Here is an 18916-nt window from a genome sequence, read left to right as displayed (position 1 = left end):
AACCCTTTCTCAAGCCTATCTTTCACTCAAAGGAAATATTACTACATTAGCCAAAAAGAATAATTTTAAACCTCTGAATACTGAAAAGTTACTTTTCTACCTGAGCTGGAAGGAGACAAATTTTAAATATCTATAGAGATATGCACAGATATATATGCACATTTCTCTGGCAGTTAACTCCTGCTGCAAATATTCTCCCCCTCTTCTGATTTCCAAAAAGAGTATTAGATTAAGAAGCAAACAAAGACATATGCCTCCAAGTTGGCATCTGCTTTCATTTCCTCCTACTCATTTCTTGTTTTCCAACCACCCTCATATCCTCTAGCTTTCAAATGCCTGTTTTTTAAAACAACTGACCTGTCTTTCTCAAAATTTTTTCTTTTCTTCTTTTTTATTTTTTTCTAATTGCAGCATGTTTTATTTATCTTTCCCTCCCCCCATACCTGTAACAATTTCTCCTATTTTGATACTGAATTATTTTTACTATAGAATATTACCTTACGTGGAGTCAATTTTAGCTCAGGAATAGAGTCTTGCACAAATTCATTTGCATATATATTATTATATCATAAAATAAATACCAGTCCAAGAACTCCACACTTACCTATAAAACTTACAAGCTCTTATATGCTTACATGCATCATATACTTACATGTAATATAATAGAAGCCTCTACTCTCAGCTGCTTTCTGAAAAGAATTCCCTGTAACGTGAATTCAGAACCCAAGACCTCCAAGACACGAGTCAGAAATTATACCTAAGTATTTTTAAAACTAGTTTAAGACTATACAATGTAATATAATCAAGAAGCACTTCTGCACTGCATGAATAATTCCTCTAATACCTACCATTGAACTAACACTCCAGTAAGTTATTATTTAAGGCATATTTTTACTCTCCTGCCCATACAGGGTATACAGAAAAAAACAGGGCACCCATTTCTGACAAAATAGTATCAATATGGATGGATGTATAGCATTTTCTTTATTTCCTCTGATTCTCTTTTCAAAGAAGCTAGAGTAAAACAAGTCATGGTATTCACAATAAATGCTCTACAAGAACAGGTAATGCAGTATTTGCAGGCAACAGAATTAAAAGAGGTAGTACTGCTTTCATACATGTAGCTTGTATTCAAGATGTCCTATACTCCCTTAAAATTATCTGTCCTTGAAAATACAGCCACAAGTTGTTTGTCTCTTCTAATGAGCCATTAAAGCAGGAATAAGTGGCTCTTTTGACTGAAGGGGCAGGCAAAAGGCAAAGATGGACTGTACAAAGTAACCTTGCAACTCCCACACTGACAAATAAGCAGTGGAGAAAAACAAATTATTTTTGTTTCTCCTTCAAAAACTTATTTTGTCATTATTAACACATTTGCAGCAACACACAAAAATTTATTCTAGGCAATAGTTCTACAATGGACAAACAAAAACATCTATCCCTAGCTTTTATTTGTCAGTGATAAAAATTCTTATTGAAGATCAGTGTTAAAAACTCTGCTTTTCAGTACAGATTTTCTAGTGGTACACATACGAGAGGAAGCCTGTCCTAGAACATCAGTGCTTCAATTCCTTATATCCCACACCTTCCAACACAAATAAGAGGACCACTCCCACATACACATAACTTACTCTTGTAAGCAGGTTCTTTGCAATTTAATGCAGCCAGCCACCTTAGTTTCACAGACACAAATTCTCTTAAAGAGAAAAAACTATGTTGCAATTAAAAGAACCCTGCCTCTCATAGGTCAATTTCAAACTTCAAATTTTTGCAAAAAAATCAAAGATGGAGGGGAAGTATTGATCTCAGGAGTGGAAAGGATACAGTTCAGGGGTTAAGATATCCTTTAGTACCTTCAATCTGCTGCAGAAATAGATACTATCCTTTCCTAAAACAAGGAAAAAAAAAAATTAGACATATCTTTACATTGACACAGATCCTGATTTTAAAGACAGATATTTGAAATCCCATCATATTATTTCATGATAATTCAGTCATCCAAAGCAAGGACCCTAGTCTCCTGGTCTTTCCCTTTAGTTCATCAGCTGTTGAACACTGAAGATTGGTTTGTTGGGAGGACAATGCTCTTTTTAACCCTTAGTTGTGACTGATAATTTGTGTATGTGTTCTTGGATAAAACTACAAACTAGGAAAGAGCAGGTGAAACAGAGGAATGCACCATAATTCTTCGGAGATCATTCTATTAATGTGAGAATTTGGGGACCAAATATTTGTGATATTCCTTTCTGCAGTCCCCAAGTTATTCCCACCAATAAAATGACTGTATCAAACAAAGGTAACTGCTGAGAGAGCAGATCTTACCTTATAGGAAAAATAAATAGTTATCAGAGTGCTGGAAATATAGTGAAGGCTACTATAACCATTGAACAGCAGTTTTACTCTTGTCTTGGAGGCAAATTAGGCTCAAGAGGAAAGAAGGAAGAGACAAAAAAAATTATCAACTTAAAAATTAAACCACAAATTTGTTTTGCTGCTGCTGTGCAAGGCAGAAACTTGAACTGCATATGTGTCTTAGGCGGCTGAAAAAGTTTTGGACAAAAGTTTAGCATGGGACTTTGAATGAGGGAACACAGGCATCTGAAGGATTTTATTCCAGTCAGTAAAGAATTGTACCTTTCAATTCATGCTTTTATAAAAAAAAAAAAAGACAAATCACTAGTCAGACTAAAATATATTGTTGGTTTTCAAAGCATCTTTTCTACATTGATATAATATGCAGAAGATAAATTTTAACAATGATTAAAAACACATCCTGTTGCACACAGCCTGCAGTTCATTGGAATATGGCTCTCTGAACATGACTACGTTTTTCCAGATGATTAAAGATTTCTTCTTCTGTTTCTGGAGTGAGCTGTATATTCTCTTTGATTGGAGACAATGGATCAGACTTCTTACAAGAAGGAAGTTTTTCATACTCTCTGCACAGTAAAAAAAGACAGAAAAAACCCAAGAATGTTACGATAATGTACGTTTCTAACCACAGGATTGTAAGAACATAGGAGCTAAAACAAAACAAGACCCCTCATCTAACTACCCACCCATCTATAAATAAGCCCAAAATAAAAAAAATTGTAATGGAAACTTTTGATTTCAATTTTAGTACAGCTGAACAACTTCACTGAAAGTGATTTCAACAGTTCCAGTTATCCTGTGACAGAACAATAACTATTAGCTTTATATCTGAGACTGTATGTACCCCATGCTACTCTGGGTTGCACATGCTTAATATTTAAGTCTTCCTAATAACTAGTTTTATAAATATTATGTCAGTCTTGACATTAGGACAGAACAGATTAGTGTTCCACATGATTTATTTGCCATCAAACAATATAATTCTTAACATATAAGGCTAATTTAGAAACAAGTTAAAATCTGAAAAAACAATAAACGGAATACTCAGTTAAGTCCTGGCAGTGAGAAAAACCTTTTTGTGAAATAAATTAATAAAACAATCGCCTAAAAGCTAATATAAACAAGTACTTTATTTACATAGAAGTAATATATACAAAAATATATACCCCCCGTATATACCCAGAAGTTACGACCAACCAAAACTGGATGGATAAAATGTGGATGTTGGGAGCTAAATCTTGCAACATCAGCAGCGAAAAGTAACGGAGCGCCATCTAGGCTCACTCTGTTCTATCTGCCTGTACTTTGATAAATCAAAAATATATGAATTTTCTCCCTGTGACCAACCCTGGTCAGACATTCCCAATTAGAGGTCAAGAAATACATACACAAACACTTTCACTTCCTCTTTGAAACTGTCATTCTTAACACACATCAAAAGGATAATAAGAAGTAAGATTTCTAAAAATGTTAATACAGCAAGTAATATAATATTTTTTAAACAGAAATCAGCTGTATGTTTGTAATAGCCTACCATAAAACCCAAACTTACAAAAATATATTCAACTGACATACCACGTACTCACCAGTCTCACATTTACTACTCTGTGCAAAGAGAAGACTTTTGTCCTTCTCACATTTGGTTTCATGTTTACAAGAATAATTTTATTTAAATAAGTCTTATTTATTCAAAGTTAAGATTGCTATTTGGAGCTGGGAAAGCTTTGTGACCAGGGGTTTTTACCTGAGCCCGTGGAAACACCTACACTTTCTGGGTTTTGGTTTGGTTTGGTTTTTAAATAGTCATTGTCCTTCAAACCTTGAAGCTATTTGCAGAAACTTCAAGTTAGCTAAGACATCTGCACAAGGGAACACAATAGCATTTTATAATGTGCAAAAATGTGTCGTGTTACCAGAGACTTCAGCTAACAGAAATATTCCATCAATTCAGCATCATCTTGAAAGCAGAACAGTTCTGACAAACAGCCATCTCAAAATGTGAGAGATACATAAAGTTAAATAAAATAACCTTGTATTCAATTAAGTTTGGCAACTTTTATGCAGCTTTTGCATTTGGACTAAGAAATGCCTTTTGGTATTTAATGTCAAACAGTGGTAATAATTTTCATATAAACTATGTTAAACTAAATATACTACTTCAAATACATGAATTTTAGCTCAGAATTTTTCCTGGTTAGAAAGAAAACGTATTTAGAAGAGCATATTTACCAGCAATCATACTCCATGGTTTTATCAAACTTAGAAAATTAAAAATTGTATGTAGAAAATATCTATCAAGTTATTGTCTTTATTAATGTGTGTAGAGGATACGTGTAGAGTTTGCTTTGAAAATTGTTTCTTTGGAAAAATAAGTATACAGGATGTTAAGTAAAGGGTGAAAGAAACTCACCTTTTAAACTGGAAGTTTTTCCGGAGTTCACTAATGGTGGCTTGCAGTCCCAGCTTATTTTCAGCATCACAGTGATTTCTCTTCTGCACAGGTGACAGTTTCTTGCTTAATCCACTTGCTTTAGCTGGTATCAATGGCTTGAGCTTTGTTACAATGCGTGACCCTATACAACTGGACTTATGTAAACCAGGAACCTGTCAGATTTTAATATTACAGCACAAATGGTTAAAATGACAACCTGTAAGCAACAGGTATTATGATGCAAAACTTATAATCAAAAATAAAGTGCTTTGATATTGTATTGAGATAATGCAACCTGAATTGCCACAACAAGGTATATTTAGATAGCTTCTATCATCTGAAAAATGGCATCTGAAACACATTAGACATAATGCAGCTGTAAGGACTGGCAAACTAGTTTTACTCAAACCAGTTTGAGCCATTCTGCCAGTTTGTTGCAGAATATGAACTACTCAAAATTACCAGCTTCTAAGTGATCACATTCACTTCTAGCCTGCTATTTTAGCTTTTGTTTGTCATTATGAGGACTAAAACATAATTAGCAAAATACCATACCCACAGAAGAGATGGTGACTGTCTACAGTTGTAGGAAGTTCTTTACACACTTTTTATAGTTTTTTTATTGAAATATTTTGATGTTTATCACCTCAGCTCTTTTGCAACACACGTGAAGTCACCCATAATCCTACATTTTGCTGTGGTACTGAATTACAGAGTTATAACTTAGCTAACAAGTAGGCAAAGCTGCATGTTGAACACCCTCTAAGAAACTAAAAACTAGAATAGATTGGTCTCTTTTGTCAATATTAGCCTCTTTGCTGAGCCCATAGCAATTGTGGAAAATAATCAGCAGTAGAAACCATAGCCAGAATACCCTCACAGAAGAAACTAAAGGTCCTAGAGAGCTCACTACCTTATACGCATTTGTTAAGAGGAAAGCTTCTATTACTTTTGATATCAGAACTGACTAGCTAGGCACTGCACATGTTGGACAGGAACCATGATAAATGTTGTCAGCTTCCCCAGATTGCCTCCCCCAATTATTGAATTTCTCTACAGATCAGCTATGTCATTCAGCTTACCAAAGTCAGAATAATTTAAGTGATTGACTGCTTCTTCCCTAAATCTGGAACTCATTATTCCCTTTGTATCTTTTACTGTAGCAGCAAAGATTTCCCTTGTTTTATATGTGCAGTAAACAAGCCTAAGGGAAACTGAGACAAAAGTGGTTTTCCTTATCTACACCTGCCCCCTCTTCAATTCTGGCTACTTGTTCCAATAGTCTCATTGGTGTTATGATTTACACGAGCCCAAGAGTCTGGGTGGGCCAGAGTTCCAATATGATTGACCTTTTGGTTGTTGTTGTCAAGTTAGTTTACAGTGAGGTCAGTTTTCTGGTTCAACTCATTGTAAGTATTATTACCAGCACATAAAGAAAGCAGAGGGAATGCATGGCCAAGGAAATAAGCAGGGAAATCCTCCTACTAGCTGCTTGCTCTAAACTAACACTACTGTCCTCACAGATCTTTAGCAGATTCCTATTGTCTGAAGAGCTCCAAGCATCCTGAAAATCTGTTTATATTTGATGGTTATATTACCTAGTACTTCCATACTAAGTATTCCCTCATATTTAGTATATTAATTCTCAAAATATACCTTTAAGGTGAGCAAAACTTATTAAATAGATTCTTAAAACCAAAGTAATAAAATTCTGAATCCCAGGATGATTTCATTTCATTGCTCAATCTTGTTGAGATTATGTTAATCTAATGAAAAAGCATCATTTTTTGTAATCAGCTGTTCCAGAACAGAGAAATTTCATCTTAACACGGGTTACTAACAATAACCACAAGATGTCACTACTATACAAAATACACACACTAGTCTTCTCTGGCAGAGGGAAGCTTGTGATTTTTATTCATAGGGGTGTACACGAAAGGATGAAAACATCTTCCTCTGATTTAGGAATCTTTTGCCCAATTCTAATGGCAATGCTTGAGGAATCAGAGACATTTTAACTGTTAAAGTCTTACAAGTTTTGTAAGCTAAGACAAATGGGTAAAGCTCTTAAGTGCCTTTTCTTGTTTAATTGTGTCACAAAGACAAGTTGACTAAAACCTTCCCAGATTTTGAAATTTAATCATGCTTTTTCTAATCAAAAAGGAAGGAGACTGCTAAACTAGAAGATTCATCAAGACAAGCAATGAAATTAGGTTGTATCTTGTGACTTGAATTATAACCAGATTAATAATCTGAATTATGAAGGTGACTGCAATTTGCATCATAAAACCTGTGTATTTAGCATGCCTGATGAAAATTAAGAAGTCGTTTTGCCTTGTCTTGGTTTCTTATTTTATACTAAAGTGTTTAAAATCTCCAAACAAGTTGCAACTGTGATATCAATCTTACATAGCCTGGTTATAGTCCATCTCAGCTCTGATAGAGATGAAACAGAATACAGTTTTCTCTGGCCAATGTGCACATTGCTTAAGATTATTTCATTAAGAGTTCTAGAATGAACTAGTAGACAACAAAAAAATTATTTTCAGAGTCTAGTAAAGCTCACAGTAGAGTTAAAAGAATTCTTACCTTGGTCTTTATGATTGTATTCTTTTTGTCAGTTTGAAGAGCAGAAAATACTGGAGACCGAGTACACTGATCATCAGCCAGTTTTGAACTGGAGTCAGATTCCTTCATCAAAATAAAATTCATTTAGTTTTAAGACAGGTTGGGTTTTTTTAGGGATTGGGGGTATGTGTGTTTGTTTTGTTTTTTTTTTTTCTTTTTACACACTCAATATATATTTTTATATCTACACAAATATACTTTATAAGGTAGAATGTTTTCAGCAAATCAAAGAACTTATATGAAAACTTAGGCTGATTTTCAGCAAGCAACGCTATGTGGACACACATATGCTTTCTAAAAGGACTTATTTGGGGACTAAAAAAAAACAAACAGAAAACAAAAGCTAGTCTACCAGGTTTTTTTATGACCCACTGTAGCAACAGCAGTGGAAAGACTGAAGTCAAACTAAAACCAGAGAACAGACTGGATTTAAGCTAGTAAGTCAATCCACTCTACACAACTACATTAAGCACTGCCAAGTTTTGTTAGCACAAGCTACATAGTCTGCAGGGTATAATTTTGAAGACAATTTCTTTTATAATTTAAAGTGAAAGTAAATGTTGAAACAATGTCTAGTTTTCTTACTTCTGCATCTGAACCGTTGTTAGACACTTGCAGCATTTCTGAAGACTCCGGACTGCTTTCCAATGACTCACTAGACCTTTGAGTCTGTGATGACCGTTCCAGTTGTGTTAAGAGGGAAGATTCTTCCTCCAATTCACCACACACTGCCCCACTCACTGTTTGTACCCCATTAATCTCATTTTCCTGGGATACCATACAGTTGCTTCTCTGTTGGTGAAACTGCTGTGAAAACACAGTATGAGATGGACCAGGATTTCCTGAATTATTTGCAAGGCTGCTAAACCACTGGAAGCAGTTTTTCTGCTTTTCTCCAGGAGGTGTAAAGATAGTCCTTGATTTTTCAGTTTCTGAAAACTGAGAAACATCCCCTGCTACATGTTTTACTTCCTGTTTCTGGCAATCCTGCTCAGCATCTCGAGTTACATCACTGTCATCCTCCTTTACTCTATCACCAAACATAATTGCATCATTGCAGAAAAACCTAAAAAAATTTAAAAAAAAAAGAAAGGTAAAGGCAAGGGAGAAGAAGGTTACTGCTAATGAGTATGTAGTCTTCAAAATCCAATAGTTGTCTATATCCATCAATTTTATTTTTGAAGTGCACTTGAAGACACAAGTTATTTTGACAATAGGCTGTTTTAGTCCCTCAGGGAGTCATTTAACAGATAACAGTAAAAGAAGGGGAAAAACACATCTGCAAACACGTCAGTCATTGACTGAAATACTAATAAGATTCTTCATCTGAAAAAGAGAAACATCTAGGAATCCTATAAAATTTAAGAATATACTCATTAATTATCATAAAGCTAAACACTTCAGCGCCTCTTTTCCACGATGTAATAGTAGTTCCTAGAAGTATGAGTCAGAGCTTCTTAAGAAACTGAGCATTGTTTTAGAGAAGAACCTACCATCACTGACAACTAATTTTTGATGCAACATAACAAAACTTTCAGCTCAGGATGGTATGTATTAAAGCTAAAGAACATCAGCATTAAGGCTGTTCTGTAAAATTACACTGCTCAAAAATTTTCAAATAATTTTAAGATAAAAATTATACAATAAGACACATAAATTATGATAATGCTTTGTAAAACCAATTCAAGTAGCTGTGGTCAAACGTGACCAAAAAATCCATAACACACAGCCAATTAAAAAAAAGGTAACAAAGCCAAAGTCCCTCTTCTCTAAGTGCTGGTGCAGAGATCAGAAGCATCAACTGATTGGGATGGAATAAGAACATGTATCTGTCATAAAGCATGACCAGGGTTGTCTTTACTGAAACAAAAACCCTGTCAACATGAGTCAATACATTCACTAACTGCTTACATATTTGGCACAAAGCAGCTACTCTTTTTTTATTTTTTTTTAGATGTCACATGACCACCTGGACAAGAAATATGGCCAATTCCTAATTAATTTTGATACCTGGAGACTAGGCTGTATTGAATGGTCTCACAATCTTCATTTCTGCAGTAAAAAATTGACATTATTAACTCTATCTCACACATAGATAGCATGCCTAGCACAAAAGATTCTCCATCTCACCTCAGAACTACAGGTGTATTAATATAGTTGCATTAACATCCTAGTCAGCATTTTTCTCATTCTCAGTATCCAGATTATTTCAGCAACCAGGACAGCAAATAGCATTTTGCTACTTATTAAAACATATGATGTAAGCATACCTGCTTTTTGTTCCTGGAACAATTACAGAATCCTTCTCTTTGTTTTTCCTTTGTAGAAAGGAAGCAAATCTATTTCTAACTCTGGGTAGGGAGTTAGAGCTTTCTTGAGTGACAGAATTCCCTGAAGAATCACGGCTTTGTATTGCTGAGATACTCTTTTGTGCTTGACCACCATGATCATCCTCCTTCCTGAATTTTTTTGCTTTTGAAAATGAATACTGGTTCAACAGATCTCCATCGGAGATTTCTTCTACATCTAAAGACAATTTAAGCATCACTGTTGAAGCATGTTCTAGAATTAACCAGTTACGAGAGAATTGAGCATTACATATTTACTCTCACAGGATTAAAACCACTAGTAACGTCTGGTAGGAACATTCTTGACATTACAGTTTAGAAGTCTTTAACACAGTTGTTTTCTAGTACATAGCCTTCAAAGTAAATTTCTATGGAAAGGTAGATGGAGTGAATGCAGAACAGCTAAAATTAAAAAAACAAAATGAAAAAACCAAATACTATGTTTAAACACTTTGAGAGCAAAACTAAATTTGACTTAAGGGCGGGCTGCTAGACTAACTACAAATTTTGATAAACCAGGGAGAAGGAAGATATTAGGAGTAGCAGAGGCAAAACATGGAGCTCTAGTAGCATAATCAGAAAGCAAAGGAAGCAGAGGAAGAGAAAATACTTAATATGTCAGAAAAAGCACAATGGGAACAAAGAAGTGCCCCTTCTATTAAAAACCCTCAGTTTATTTCAACACATATACCTTAGGTGGTGTAGAAGACTAGATAGCACAGATTTACTAGAGAAAGTTGATGTAAAGAATATGTATATGGGTGATACAGGCATCGCGGTGTTCAAAGAGTATGGAAAAGATTATTTAAATTTTCTGTTTGGCCAAATCAACTCCAGGAAAAATAGGCTATTTGAATTTCTTCACAGACCCGTATAAAATGGAGATTAAAACCATAAACATTTAAAAATAGAACATATGGTATTAAGCATGACAAAACTGAAAACGACTAAGTCTTATAGCAATTAAAGAAAGTTTAAAATCAAGTGCTGCTGAAAGTTTGCTGCCACCCTTAATTGTTACATAGGCTTTAATATTATGGCTTGTTAGTCTTTCAGCCTGCTGAAAACATAATGCAGGCAATAAAAGTTAGTTAGGCTCTAAAATCTCACACCATCATGTCTAAGATAAAATCCTTTCTTTCCCCACGGCCTTCTACTGTTATTTATACACTTATTTGAATAAAAACATACCATTCCTTGGCCTTTTTGACAAGAGCTCTTTTCCTGAAAGTTTTAGCCCTTTAACACTAATGATCTTCTCCATGCCTTTGGTTGTTGATTTCTCTAGTAGACTCATTTTCTGAGGAACAGTATCTGCATTAGGGCCAAGCTTATAGTCTCTGCTCCAAATGCTATTTACATGATTAGCAGGTCTGTCATTCCAGCCACAACTTCTCTGCTGCATAGGCTACAAAAAAATACGTAAAAAACAAGACATAGGTTTATAATTTTGTCTTCTACATATTATTTCCTGATTTAGCATATAAGGACATTTTGACATTTGCACAACTAGCAACACAGTCTACACAAACATTTTCTTCTTGTTCCTACATTTGTCACACTTTTCATACAAATTTGTTTGTCAATTTCATGACTTCTGCATTCCAATATGGGGCATCTCAGACAAAATTAAAAGCTTAAATTTTATTTCTATTCAGAAAACCTAAATTGGGAAAATACTTTCCTCAGTTATATACTTGGAAGAAATCCAAATCTCTGAGAATTTTCTTTTTAAATCAGTTACTTCTGTCAATAGTATTAAGGACTTATCAGAAAAGTCTGAAAGTAAAACAAACATTAAAGTCAAATGCCATGAAAAGTAAGATTTTACCTGTACAAAGAATTAAAAAACGTGTGGGGGAGCATACAGTTTCTGTAATAGCAGAACAGCTTTCACTGCCAAGTCAGCTGCAGATAATTAAGTCATATATTTTTCCATGACTATTCAAGCCCATATCAAAATCTAAATATAAAATCTCAGAACAAAGATGTTACCTGTGCAGTGTCAGGGTTATAATTATCAATTTGTTCCATTGTATCGATATCAACGTTGCCAATGGCAATTTGAAAAGCAGTACCATCACCAAAATGTCTGTCCCATCAGAGTAAAGGAAAATATCTGGAAATTATATTAAATTTCAAGAACCATAGCATGAAAGTTAGAATAACTGCTTCCTATTTTGGTGCTAAAAAGCACTGCTAGAGTATTAACCAAAAGCGTTAATAATACCACTCATGGCTCAGTCTGATGCAACAGCAATTGTAATAGATCTGCAGTGCATGGCAAATCACAAAAGGCAAAAGGAAATCTTCAGTCATCAACAGGAAAGTTACCATCTTTTTCCTTCCTAATTTCTGGAAATGCCAGAGATTAGGTGGTTTAAAGAACATACAAAGCTAGTAACTACTTCAACAGTCCAGTCTCTTTCTTCCTTTTCCTAAACTTCCACACCAAAATCTATGCTGCACAAATGTGGCAAAATCCTGCTTGTTCTACAGGAAGAGATATCCTGTAAAACAGGAAGCGCTCAGATTGGGAAATGAGTTGAACACTGATTGCAAGATTTAGCAACTAAGTCACTTAGGCAGAAATTAAAGAACTGGCAGAGGTTATAACACAGGCAGAAATTAAAGAAAAGTAATTAAGGAAATTAAGAAAGTAATTAAAGAAAGTAAAGCAACTCAAACAGTTTAAATATAATCTGTACTTTAACAAGTTGTTTTCTAAGAATAAAAAGATCAGTAACTTCTACCTAAAATGCTATGTCAATGACAGGTCAACTAAGTTACACCCTGCACTTTTTTCTATTAATTAAAATCACTGCAAAAGAGAAAAGAAGAAAAAAACCCCAACTATCTAAGATTGCAGAAAATCTAGACTTTACTTAACATTACTTACAGAGATGTAATGAAAACTACGAGTACACCCCAGATGCAATGAAAAGTGTAAGACACCCCATCTGCTCACCCTTATTTCCCCACTCTGCTGTTTCATCACAAAGGATACCGTCCTGCATAAATTAGTGTTTCTGGATCAATATCATCCCCATATGCATTCAGAGGAACTAATTTTCTGTGGACAGGATCAAAAACTAATTGATAAAGGAATGTATTATTGGCTCGTGTAAAACCCTGTATGTATTCTTCTGATACCGTTATATTCATCTTCAAGTACTGCCCCATTTTCTTAATAACCTGTCAAAAAAAAACCAAAACAACCTTAAAACGTAGAATATGTGTCCCGTTACAAGAAGAAGATTCATCTTAAACAGAGGAAGGAAAATAGTTTTGTATGTGTTTTCCCACTCTCAAGTTGTTTACAGTCACATAAATAACACAGTGCAACTCTTATTTTCTCCCCCACCCTTCATGACTCATCACAGAAGACTACACATTGATCTGCTAGCCCCTCCTACATATTGTTACTGCACCACTCTAAAAGCAGTTCCTAATAATTCATTGTCCTCTACATTTTCGAGTTTCACAGAAGGCAGATTATGTTCTTTTGAAGATCAAGTTTATCATACTGTGAGAGGCAAGAGTTTCTCCTCCTCTCCAAATAAGACATCAGCTGTGTTTTGGCCATGCATCCTAAACACAGGCAAATTTACTCATCTCATTAAGAAGTAAAAGTTTGAACAGGCACTGTTGGACTACTTCGTATCTTTTGATTCACTCATGACTTTCCAACACTGTTGGAAAACAGCAGTGATGAATCACATGACAAATTACTAAATAAAAAGGTTTTCAAGTTATAAATCCTGACTTTTCACTCAAAAATAGATGTTAAAGGAAACCATCGTTTGTAGGGGAAAAGTTCCAAAGTTCCTTTTTCACTTCCACAAAAGCCAACCAAACTAGTTGTTCTGATGCCTGCTTTATAATACTACAAAACATTTTAAAACTAAAAATCATAGTTATGTACAGCCTGAGAGAGACACATCATAGTGTACAGTCTGAGAGAGAAAAAAAAACACTAAAGCATACAGGTAACTTAGAGATAATACAGTAAGTTAATTAGACTGCATATTTAAATGCTTTTCTAGATTAGATTTACCTGCCTTCAAGACAGCCACATAGGGTATTTTTCTTATTTGCTCTTAAAAATGTCTCTTCTTCCTTACTACCTACACAGAACTTATTCCTGCTCTCTTAGCCTCTGTATTTCCTAATACTAGATTTGTTTTCATTTCATGCACTGAATAGGAAAACAAACCACCTACCTTTTCTATTCTGCCCAGTACTAAATTTTATATATTAAAAACACTGCGGAAAAAATGTCTGTATCCATCTGTATGTAATTAAATGCAAAAAGGGAATCAGATAAGATTCTCAATCCCTGCCCCACACAGATAAAAGTATTTATGCAAAAGTAACAGAGTTCAATTAGAAGTTCTAATATCTGCAAAAACAAGAGCAGGTAATGAGGAGAGAAAATAATTCCAGAGCCTTACAAAAAAATTAAGTCTCTCCTCAAATAGAATACACCCTTGAAGGATTAGCATAATTCTTCATTTACATTTACTTTGGTGTATTTCATTAGATAGCTTCAACACTTGACTAAGTTTAGCTCAGTATCTTTCTAAAGCACAGGTAAAATTACTTCTTTTAGCATTCTCAAGATGAAAGTCAAGAACCCCTCATTTTTATTTCAGTGTAAATTTCATATATACTGATATAGGCTCCCAAAAAAACAATACACAAAGTGAAACCAAGTTTACCTTTATAATATCTGGATTGTTGGCTAATTTTAGTAACTTGCACGCTTTAGCTAACCCGATTCCATGAATGGATGAGAGGTAGTCGCAACCAGAAAGAATACACATGTAGCGGAACTTCTCTTCTGTAAATACATTTCCAAGCTGCTTGCAGTTTCCTAGTCGAGCTTGATCGATTTCTAGTCCATTTCCAAACTTGTCAATTTTCAGAAACACCTGGAAATTAAGAGGAAGTGGAAACAATCATTTTCACCCATATAAGATAAATTGTTGCACTTGGAGGAAACAACAGGCTGAGTGCTACTCTCATCTCTCCTGTCTCCTCCATTTGCTGTAAAAGAGTAAAGCCATACATCAAGCCCGTTTGGCAACTTCAAACTCTGTTTTTAAGCTTATAGCCGAAGGTTAAGGCTATTAGTGTCTTCTTCCATACCTTTTTACATCCAAAAGCTAAAAGATCAGAGTCTTCTGTAATTATAGCTTGAACCATGCCAATCTTATTAAGATAAGCCAGCTGAGCATCAGCTTCATAAGGAGCAACGATACAGTCGACTCCCCGGGCTCGCGCAGCCTGTACGTAAACAAGAAGCACACAGGTACTTTGCATCAATTTTCTGTAATTACTTTAAGACATCTGAAAGCATAAGAACCTCTATGTTAAAAAAACTGAAACTGCAATCTTTTCAATTACACACTCATCCTCCCAATTAGAGCCTGATATTTCATATTCAAAACTCAAGTTTCAAGCAGTTTAGACCTACACAGACTAGTTCACAAAAACCTTTCCTGTGTTGGCCTGTATCACTATGCTCATTGCATCTGACCACAGGTTTACAGCTTCAAACTCATGCAAGTTATAGTCTGGACAAGGGAAAACAGCACTAGAACAAATGTAATACTATTTTGATAAAGATCCTATGACTGCAGTGGCAAGATAACAAAGATACTAGAAAGGTTTTTAAGAAGCCATTTTTTTTTCTGCAGTCTATTTTCAGGGGAATATAGCTGAGGGGAAAATAAAAAAAAAAGTTTTTAGTTTTTGTGAGGCAAAAGTAAAACTGTTGGTGTTATCAAAGTCAGTTCATAGCAGTAAGAAGAGATGTATTTCAGTTGACAAATCATCATTATTTATAGAACTGTCCATAACAAACTTGAAGCAAAGTTTATTAGAGGCTAAGAAGGGGGAAGTACTTTCTTGCCTACAAAGAAGAGGTAGTGATGTAGCCATACAAAAGCAGAGTAAGACATGCTACGTACTGCGTAGATTTCCAAAAAACTGTTGCTATCAACAGCATTAACGACTTACTTTAATAACTTCATGAGCCATAACATGGGTAACATTTACACTGCGTCCAAAACATTCCCTAGCTTCTGAAAGTCTCCCTTCCTGCAGCAATTGTTTCCCCTTTAGAAGGCTGGCTTGACGCTTCCTGAAAGAAAAGCAGAAATATCCACCAATCTCAGATTATATTTCACTTAAAAGAACACATAGCAGAAAAGACTAAGAGAGACAGGTGGGAAAGGGGGAAAACCAAATTTGTTTTGCAAGTAACACTTCTCAAATCTGTTCCACTGAATAATTTTTTAAAACATATGAATAACTAAATCTTTGTATTGACAGGGACAATTAGATTGGCATGTTGAAATTTATAATGTTTTATCAGAAAACGCTGACAACTCAGGAACTGAAATCAGCAGTTTTAAGGAAGAGATGCACCCACTCTCAGTTTGCAGTAAAATATTTAATGGAATTTGGGAGTATCTGACATTAGATACTTACTGCTTTAGAGGACAGAAGGCATCATTTACCTCATTTCAAATACCAAAAATTGTTTCCTCCATGCTGAAAGAAGCTTATGTCCCATGAGAATTTATAAATAAAAACCACTAAAGAAAAATTCTCACTGTTTCAGTGAGAAGTCTCATTACATAGGGACCTGAATCCAAACCTGAAACAAGTTTATCTGACAGAGACAGATTAGGAAGGTGGTGTTCTTTTTAAACGAAATTATATTGGGAAGAAATATCTTTGTCCAGAGATCTTAAGGGGGAGTAAACTAAAGCCTTTAATACAGTACAGGAACTAATGCTCAGAGGTTTAACTTCCTTCCTCTAAAAAAGTGCTTTCATTTATGAGGTGTATTTCTATTTTTGGAATAAAACCTCTAAGAAGAGGTTTGTATGATTTTAAAATGTAAATTAAATGAAATGACACTACATTGCAGGAAAGCTTATCAGAGCTTACTACTTAGTGGAACCTTGAGGCTTTTCAACTTTGAAAATGAACTGCAGTGTTAAACATACTGCTTTGCTTGTAAATCAATACAGTTCAGTACTTACTCTCGCCGGGCCTTTTCCACTTCCTTCTTAGAAGGTAGGGTGCATCCATCAAATACCAAAATTGGTTTAATTCCAGATGAGAGGAGCATATCAACAAGTTTCATACAGAAAACTACGTAACTGTATGAAAAATAACAAAAGTAAGAAAAGAAAGATAAACTGTATTGTTAAACACAAGTCTATTGCATATTTTCTGCATGCAGGAAAGGAGAACTGTAAATTTAGGACTATTGTTCAAGGATATGAATGGGCCATATACTTCTGCAGCATCACAAAAAGAGTAAGAACACTTGAATGCTTGGGTTTGGGGGTTTGTTGTTTTGTTTGGTTTTTTAAACAAGAGAAATGTCCCACCTCCCAAATCAATGACATTCAATGGAAAAAAAAGAAAGTTTTCCTTTTCTTTTGAGGACACTGTTTAAAACAGCAAGGGCAACCTTTAAAACAGGGGGCTGGGAGGGGAGGGAGTGTGGGACTTAGGAGCACTTATAAGGATATGAGACTGAAGAAACTGGATTTATACAAAACATAAACCAAAAAATAACTATGATTTGTGAAAGACATGAGGAAATGGGATTGTAGCTATATAATACCTAAATTCAGATGAATTTTAAAGCATGAAAGGACTCTCTACACTATAGTTAAAGTGCCAGTCTAAGATCAGCAACCATATATGCATGGAAACAAGATTTTGTCATAAAATATTAATGTAGTTAAATTCAACCATTCCAAAGTTTCCTATGATTAATATTTCTCCTGTCAGTTGATTTCTTTCTCAATTGAAGTGTATCCTACTCTCAAGACTCTGAGGGATCTCCACTGCCTTCAAAGGCAGGTAGCAGGGTGGTATATGGAACTATACAGTTCTTCATAACAGTAGAAGCAGGAGTGAAAAGATTTGAACCCATTTGCAAACCACCAACTCTTTCTTGCCTCCAATCAAACACTGAATCAAAAATGCATAAGTGGTTTGATCTAAACTGATCAGTGTAGCTTTATTTCTGAAAAGATGAATATTCATTTAAAACTATATATTCAATCTAAAGCAAAAGTTCAACCCAGTTTTCCAGAGACAGGCAAGAACTTATGCAAATCTGCTCTAAACTCCAAATCTGAATTTGAAAGGCGATCACAATTTCTGTTTGTTTCCTTCCTTGTTACAGTAGAAACAGGTACTCTTACTAAAAATATAGTAAGTTGAGCAAAAAAACTTACACCTTATTCAAAACACATCTATCAGAATTACTCAGTATCGTTTCAACTTTTTTCACAGCAGTGTTTACAAACTATCACTTTGTAAAAAGAAGGTTCCTGAAAATGACAGCAAATTTGAAACATGAATTGCATCTACAGAATCTCATCAGAGAGATTAGATTATAATTGAATGTGAGACATGTTGGAAAAACACTAAATCACCTAACCATTGGCGTTTTAATAGAAAACATTTTAAGGAGTTTTTTCCCCCCGATATATACTTCAATATTTATTTTGCACAGTTGGAAAGCTAACATTTCCATTTCCAAAAGGTACAAGTGGGACTGAGAATTCATAAGCAACAGTAAGAAGTGGAACTGCATTAACTTAGTTTTTAAGTTAAAAAATGTCAAGCTAACAAAACTTTGATTTGTGAAGAGGGTCAAGACCGAAACGTAAGGAAGACTTACACATCTGTTGGCTCCCCTCGGGCCAGCTTTTCAGCACAAGCATAAGCGCCTTTGTGCAGCCAACAGTAGGCGTCCACAGCTACCGTCTGCCCTTTGTATTTCTTCACGTGGGTAGGCTCAGCAGCCTCCTTGATAAACTGGAGTAGGCCCTGAATCCCCATGATGTTGCTTAAGCTGCAGTCGGGAAGACGAAAAGCCTGAGCGCAAGGCTGAGCCTGGACCTTCGAGCACGGAACGTCAGGTCAGGCTGCAGACAGGGTACCGGGCTGAACCAGAGGAACGAGAAGTTCCTCCTAGCGCCACCGCGCACCCTGCGCAGCCGAAGCTCTTTCCCGCCGGCCGAGGAGATGCAAAAGCTTTAAGCCAGCGGCGCGTGCAGCCCGCGGGGACGGGGCTCCCCGCCACCGGCGGGCC

General features: G+C 35.4%; 1 protein-coding gene across 3 annotated transcripts in view; it reads right to left on the bottom strand.

Moving 5' to 3' along the window:
- Positions 1–2514: 2514 nt before the first annotated feature.
- EXO1 (exonuclease 1) overlaps positions 2515–18916 on the bottom strand; it is a 19444-nt gene continuing 3042 nt past the window's right edge. The window contains exons 2-14 of one of the 3 annotated variants that reach the window (XM_026844866.1): positions 18503–18676; positions 16839–16958; positions 15805–15928; positions 14932–15069; positions 14502–14714; positions 12788–12975; positions 11776–11872; positions 10972–11188; positions 9703–9979; positions 8018–8498; positions 7394–7495; positions 4784–4977; positions 2515–2939 (exon numbers count right to left, since the gene is read on the bottom strand). In XM_026844866.1, coding sequence (XP_026700667.1) covers positions 2795–2939; positions 4784–4977; positions 7394–7495; positions 8018–8498; positions 9703–9979; positions 10972–11188; positions 11776–11872; positions 12788–12975; positions 14502–14714; positions 14932–15069; positions 15805–15928; positions 16839–16958; positions 18503–18663 — 2457 coding nt within the window. In that variant the 5' untranslated portion in view covers positions 18664–18676 and the 3' untranslated portion in view covers positions 2515–2794. Of the gene's footprint in view, positions 2940–4783; positions 4978–7393; positions 7496–8017; positions 8499–9702; positions 9980–10971; positions 11189–11775; positions 11873–12787; positions 12976–14501; positions 14715–14931; positions 15070–15804; positions 15929–16838; positions 16959–18502; positions 18831–18916 lie in introns of those variants that run through there. The other 2 variants (XM_026844865.1, XM_026844867.1) reach the window with 2 other exon arrangements.

The sequence above is a fragment of the Athene cunicularia genome (assembly GCF_003259725.1).
Source record: "Athene cunicularia isolate RWA chromosome 3 unlocalized genomic scaffold, athCun1 chr3_part1, whole genome shotgun sequence".
In the NCBI taxonomy this organism is placed as follows: Eukaryota; Metazoa; Chordata; class Aves; order Strigiformes; family Strigidae; genus Athene; species Athene cunicularia.
Note: the sequence above shows the minus strand (reverse complement) of the source record. Positions and strands in the feature narration are given on the sequence as shown.